The following is a 7500-nucleotide window of genomic DNA, read 5'->3' as shown; positions in this document are numbered from 1 at the left end:
GTCGTTCCAGAACGCGAATAAAGTTAACCCAGATCCTGCTTTATATTCAGGTCAATGAAAAGATAATAATGGGAGTCCGAAATTAGGGGAAGAACAATGTTTCTCAATGATGTTTTCTTTTTTCTTTATTTCCCTCTGCCCCCTTTGTGTGTGTGTGTGTGTGTGTGTGTGTGTGTGTGTGTTGGCAGAAATCGACAGAATGAAATAAAATCCAGAGAACATGGACACTGTTGATGATGAAAGCAGAAAATAGAAAGATATTTGTATTTCTCTTCTTCGTCACAACAGATCTCTCTGTGTCAAATTCGGGCTGCTCTCCCCAGGGAGAGCGCGTCGTTACACTGAGAGCGCCAACCATTTTTTTGTATTTTTTTCATGCGTGTAGTTTTATTTGTTTTTCCTATCGAACTGAGTTGATTTTTTGCTGAAATTTGCCAGAGGCAATCATTTTGATGCCGTGGGTTCTTTTACGTGCGCTAAGTGCATGCTGCACACAGGACCTCGGTGTATCGTCTCATCCGAATGACTAGCGTCCAGACCACCACTCAAGGTCTAGTGGAGGGGGAGAAAATATTGGCGACTCTACCGTGATTCGAACCAGTGCGCTGTGAGTCTCTCGCTTCCTAGGCGGACGCGTTACACCCAGGTCATCACTCCACATGGAAACACACACACACACACACACACACACACACACACACACACACACACACAATTGTTTCGTTCGCATCCTTCTTTACTGACATCAATGTAAATCATGCGATCCTCAGACAAAACACTCAATCCATACATCGTAATGACGAATTGATCAATGAATCACATTAACGATATTACAAGATGAAAAGAAGCAAGAAGAAAAGACCATGTACAATTTGGACGATCCTTAACTAAAGGAAGAGCATGGTGGATCGTCTGATGCAGTTCGGTCAATTTGTGGGCTTTTTTTTCCTTTTCTTCCTTTTCGCTTTTTTTTTTCTCATGTTGACATTGATTTTTTTTTTCAACAGCACGTCGATATTTCTTCGTAATTATATGGACAGGATCGTGAAATTTAAGCAAATTTCATATTTACAGTTAACACGTACGCACGCACGCGATCATGCACACAAAAAAAACACACACACACGCGCTCGCATACACGCACACACACACACACACACATGCACGCACGCACACACACGCGCGCGCGCGCGCAAGCAAGCACACGTACTATTTATGGGCATGCAGTTATTGAACGATGACAGTACAAACTCCTCCATAATAACTCTGACTCGCTCAGTTCTACTGAAAACGCTTGTTTTTGGCTTCTCAACCCCCTCCACTCTTTCTAACCCCCCCTGCCCCCATTAACCCCACCCCTCTTCCATCTCCATCGTACCGCTAAACATGTGATAACATATGCATGATATATATATATATGCAATTTAATGGGGTCATCCTCTACACGACATCCTTATGGGGTCAGTCTCTCACGAGAGCATTTCCGAATGTCAAATACATTCCTCAAAACTGAAAACAACATACACAACGGCAAAACATCCTGGGCGATACAAAGAAAAAACATTCATCTGACGAACAACAACAACAACAAAAGGATATAGATATGACCAGTTCCGTTGTTTTCATTCACTGAAAATATCATTTGCTTAAAAAATAAAATAAAAAAAATTAAAAAAATGCACGGAAATAAACATGGAGATGTGGGGGCACAGACAGACAGACAGACAGACAGAGAATGAAAGAGAGAGGGAGGGAGATGGAGAGAGGGACGGAACGAGAGAGAGAGAGAGAGGGCATTTCATTTATGTTCCAACTAAACAGAAAATCTTATCAATAATTTCGAGTGCGCACTTCTCGTGGGCGGCAAGCACTTGAGTGTTAAAACAATTTGCACGTGTGTCTCATGGTCGATAACCTGGATCGTGCACATACCCAGATACAGATGAGCAAACACACACACACACACACACACACACACACACGTGCAGGCTAACAGGTATGTGGAGCTTCATAATTTCGCAGTTTGCACTGAGTTACAGTTAGTTCCAAGGATAAAGATAAAAGATAAAGAAGACAATAACAGAAAAAAAACCCGAATAACATAATAATAAAATACACAAAATATTGTATTGCGTTGTGTTGTATTGTACTGTATTGTATATCAACCCAAACAGAAGCAGCACGGAATCCCCATAACGCAATAAACAAGAAGCCAAGCAAATTGAAAATGAGTGCACACAAACACACACGCGAGCGCGCGTGCAGATATAGATAGAAAGGTAGTCAGATCGATAGATAGATACTTGACAGTGTGAATAAAGAAACAAATAAATAAATTTCAAATAATCAGATAAATAGACAAATAAATAAAAGTTAGAAACGGCACCAGGTTTGAATGGACAGCAAAGCGACAAACATCATCTCAATGCTGCTCTCCAAATGACCAATAAAAGTCACAGTTTAAAAAAATAGAAATGAAACAGAAAAAAGAAAAAAAGAAAAGAAAGACAGACAGAGAGAGAGAGAGAGAGAGAGAGAGAGAGAGAGAGAAACTTGCCTGGTCAAACACTCATTTTTTGTGCTCTCTCTCTCTCTCTCACTCACACACACACACACACATTTACACACACGCACACATGCATGCTTTCACACCTTTCCATTGGGGTTTGTGCACCACTATATCCTACGTGACCAGTTCAAAGGGCAGGGGTGCCACCAATTCCACTGTTCTAACACAATCCACATTGAGACAAAGTAAGGTACAGTTGTTCTCACCCTGCCAACAACACACGATGAGATGATCGGCAATATTGGTGATACACCATGTCCCAACTGTAGATTAAGTGCTGTACATTGACCATATTTGACTTAGCCTTCCACCGGATTTTGATTTCGATTTTGATTCTGATGCACATCCCAGCCATCAGTTCGTCCTTTAGGTGGTCTCTCAACCAGCGGAACTTTGTCTGCAGCAAATGCATGGCTGCTGAGCAAGATATAACCTTCGATTCAAAATCCACTCTAAAACTTAAAAAGTGTTATCGAGAAATGAAATGTGTGTGTTTGATTTTATGTCAATATTCACTAACAATGTCATTCGTGATTATCTAAATGCGAAACGAAAAAGTTCTGACTTTAACAAAACACAAAGGGAGGTAATGCTCTTTTTTTTTTCTTGATTGTTTTATGCATGTTGTGTATGTTTGTGTGCGTTTAATCACATCAGCATTTCTTCGAGGGGTATTAACGTTTAAGAATACAATGGTCATTGTGTTTATGTCCCAACTGCCAACGAAGTGTAATAAACGGCAAAATAGTTTGGGTTTCAACAATAAACATACAGAAACTTGCAGGCCTCACTGCTTCGCCAGAAGTAAAGAGTCATACCCATCAAAAGACATGTGACGAGTGACACTGTAAACAATAGCAGCACAGAGAATTGATCATAAAGGAGGTCAAACAGATGAAGCCGAGATGGGACGTTGGCAAGCAAACTTCAACCAAGCATACAACAAATCGACAGGAAAAAAAACAAAACTAAAACACAAAATTAATAAACAAGTTGACAAACAAGCATCGCATAAATATGGCAGTTGCACCTAATCATCAGACAAAACAACGGTCATGTAGACTAACCCGAAACTCAACTGTTTTTTTTTTTTTCAGCAGTGTCACAAGTATGTAAAATACGTTTTTGAAAAAAAAAAAGAAGAAATCTAAAGATCTGTATACCTTTACATTATCTATCAAAACCAGTTTCAAGACGATATGGTTGTTTTGTGACATTGCTCTTTTTCTTCTTCTTGTTCTTATCTTTCTAAGTTTCACTCTACTACTTCTGTTTCGTTTCTTATTCTTATTATTGACATTCTCGTTTTAACAGAATTAACAAGTGTGTAAATATATATATATATATATATATATATATATATATATATATATATATATATATATATTCATTTATTTGTACATACTTCCACAAAAAAATCTAATAACAAACAGTAATATTGCTTAATATTTAAAGTACCTTGTTTCATAAAGTAAAACACTCGCACCACAAAATTCACGCATAATAAATGTTTATACTGATGACGATATGAGGAAGAACATAGAAGTGCTGAACAGTTCAGATGAAAGTATAAATGCACACACAAAAAAGAACTTTATTGATGGAAATCGCCTGTCCGATGTGACGTCATGACAGTCCCACGCAAGAAAAAAGGTACTGATGACAGGTGAGGAAACACATGCCAGCTGGACAACACGGCGGAATGATGTCCATTATAAATGATGTCCATTTTAATGATGTCCCTTCTGACCCAGTTTGATGACAACCGGGAACTCCAGAACAGTAGCGTTGTAAAGGATCCATCCACTGGGTGGATCTTGTGTAGCTTCTCTCACACCTGCTTTATCAACGTAACCGTTTTCTTTCTTGACATTGTCTTGGGCAGCTATTCACCTGTATGAAAGTGAAAGCAAAGACGATGACATGTACAGTTTTGTTTTGTTTTGTTTTGTTTCTTCTTGTATTTTTTTGTTTTTTCACGATTCTGATCTGGAATCGAGCACACTAAGTTATATAAACGATGGCAACACCGTGGTCAGCACTGGTACTAACCCACTCTCCGCTCTCTGGGTCCAGTGGGCAGATGCCGAGTTGGGTCCCCGGGCCGGATCAGACGTTCTCAACATATTGCTTGAAATAAAGCAACACACACACACACACACACACCGGTATCAGTCAACGCAACACTTCTCAATGCCCCGCCCGTCAAGTGAAGAACGCACTCGTTGGCTTCTACCATTGTTTCAACAGATCTTCAGATTGATCGTTCTGCCACCTAATGCAGTGAGATATGCACTAAGTGAGAATCGTCATCAGAAGATGTGTGGATGATAATCGTTGCTGCTGAACGTGGCATGGTTTCGCGGCAGCACTGACGTCACTGGCCATAATTCGTCCTCTGTGGAGACGCTTTTGATCAAATTGTCCTCTTCAACTGCCCCCATGATCAAAACAATTTCATGAACACCGACCCCTTATAAAGATACGAAGATGTTTGTTTGAATGCAGCGAGGGTGGGCCTCTAATAAAAGGAAACCTCTCTCCAATGACGTTATTGCTCCAAGGTACATCCTTACGACAGGTAATATTGCCAGCATGAAAGGTCTGCAGATGATCGTGCTATTGGAAGAACGAAAAGCAGACCTTCCCAAACGTTTTGCATCACTGGGATCCGGCATCGCTAACAGCGGGGGGATATGCCTGTCTAAGAGAGTCCGGAACGTTGATATTGAAGTGAAGCTGATGTGATGCAAGCGGGGAGACGGAGGGGGCGTAGTGGTGGGGGGACGGAGAGGGGACGTGGTGGTTGGAGAGGGGGTGGGAGGGTGGGGGGCTGCCACAGCGCCAACAGCGTGTCCGTCAGACCATGATGTCGTGCACCTGGTGGAAGGGCACCTCCCCAGTGTCAGGGGCGGGCGGGTCCTCGGGGGTCAGTGAGTAGCTCCCGGAAGTCGTAGTCTCGTCGTCGTTGGTGTAGGTGGTGGGAGAGGTGGCGGCCGACCTCCAACCCCCATCCAGCCCCTTAGCCCTCCTCCAGGCAGGGTGGGTCTGCTGGTTCTGGTTCTGGTTCTGTTGGTGCTGAGGCCCGAACGTGTGGAACGTTCTCCTGCCCCCTGCCTGCTGCTGCTGCTGCTGCTGCTGCCCCATGCCCGAGTCCCCCCTCATCATCCGGTACGGCCCCTCCCCCCCTTTACGGTCCATGCTGTGATAGCCGTCCTTCACCTCCCTGCTGCCACTGTCCCTAGCACTGTCTCTGGCGGGGTTGAAGGAGTAGCTCCTGGAACCGCCCGGCGGGTAACCCAGCCCGTGTGCTGTAGGAAGCTGTTCGGAGGACGCCCTGTAGTAGCTGAGCTGAGGCTGCAGGAGGCTGGACGAGTGGTGGTGGTGGTGGTGGTGCTCCTCGGGTAGGGAGGAGAGGGAAGGGGGCTTCCGACGTCCTCGGTCCGTGCCAGTGAAGGACATGTAGCCGCTGCCACCCTGGGACTGGGAGGGGTGGAAGGACCGTGGGTCTGCACACAGACAAACAGCGTGAATGATAAGGTGACCGTTCAAACACACTGTTTTAAAGCTTGGATTGTTTTTGTGGGGGTTTTTCTTCATACCTTCGGAGGCAAAATGTTTTTTGAATTTAAAATGTATTTGATTTGGGACAGACAGGGAGGTAGACAGGAAGGTAGTCAAGCTAGAGGATGTGTAGGTTGGCAAAGCGATGGGTGCAATGACATGCATGGAAGGCAGACAGACATACGGAGAGAAACACGCTCACAAACACCCACTCACCCCTACACATTAACCCACACATACACATCCCCACACCTCCCGACACACACACACACACGCGCGCACTCAAATATACACATAATCAGAAAAAAAGATAATACGGAATAAAAGAGAGACAGACAGACGGACAGACAGACAGAAAGAAGAAGAAGAAGAAGAAGAAGAAGAAGAAGAAGAAGATAATGATCGAGAAAGAGAGGAATTCGAAATGAAAATCTAAAATTTTTAATGAACATTCGCCGTGGGCCAACATTCAAAACACGGGATGCGGGGGTGAGGATGTAGCAATCACAAAAAGTATATTCCATCTTATTTTCACATTTTTGTTTTACATTCTTTACAAAGAAGACATTTTCCATCATCAAAGGGTAGACATGCTTCGAGCAATCTCTGGCTGAGTGGGTGTCATTTCAATCAATGCATGTATCAGTGATACGTTTTCGTTTTTCTTCACAGCATGAAAAGTAAAACTTGGAGACACTCCTGTTATTTGTACCCTTTCCTCGAACGATGATGGGGGATCATCAGATGCAGTGTTTTGTTGTTGTTGTTGTTGTTGTTGTTTGTGTGCATGTGTGGGCTTTTCTTGATGTTGTTATCGTTGTTTTTTTTTTCAGAACTGACGTCATGACAATTCCTGCCGAAGATGTGAGGTACAAACAGACAAAGACAGAAACAAAGAAACAGAAAGGACAGAATTCGATAGACAATAGAAGAGAGATGGACACTGCTCCACAAAGCGAAAGGCATACACGACTAGCACCATCACCCTTTCCCCCCAATCCCCTCGCACCCACTTCGCTCTCCCCTTCCGTCTAGAAGACAGAGATACACAGACAATGAAAAAAGCGTAAAAAGACAGGAACAGACAGACAAGAGACTGAGACTGAGAGAAAGAGATAGTCACAGACAAAATACGAAAACAAAATATCTCCCCACCCACCCCACCCCCCTAACCCCTGCCCCCTAGGCACTGTCAAGAAGATCTATACCAAGGCTTAAGTCACACCCCACGAAAACATGCAACCAGGTCCATGAACTAAGACAGATTTCGTTGCCTGAGTTGGTGGTCTCTGAGACAGCAGTGCATCCACCTTACTTGAAACGAGACCATTACAGCATGGATACTCATCACATTTACCTGTCTACCT

General features: G+C 43.3%; 1 protein-coding gene across 3 annotated transcripts in view; it reads right to left on the bottom strand.

Annotated features, from left to right (window-relative positions):
• Nucleotides 1-3979: 3979 nt before the first annotated feature.
• The window catches only part of LOC143298926 (protocadherin-1-like), a 358571-nt gene continuing 355050 nt past the window's right edge, over nt 3980-7500 (bottom strand). For all 3 annotated transcript variants that reach the window (XM_076611958.1, XM_076611960.1, XM_076611959.1), the window contains one exon: nt 3980-6078. In XM_076611958.1, the coding sequence (XP_076468073.1) occupies nt 5429-6078 (650 nt within the window). In that variant the 3' untranslated portion in view covers nt 3980-5428. The remainder of the gene's footprint in view (nt 6079-7500) is intronic.

Source organism: Babylonia areolata, chromosome 24 (assembly GCF_041734735.1).
Source record: "Babylonia areolata isolate BAREFJ2019XMU chromosome 24, ASM4173473v1, whole genome shotgun sequence".
NCBI lineage: Eukaryota > Metazoa > Mollusca > Gastropoda > Neogastropoda > Buccinidae > Babylonia > Babylonia areolata.
This window is presented reverse-complemented; position numbering and strand designations above follow the sequence as displayed.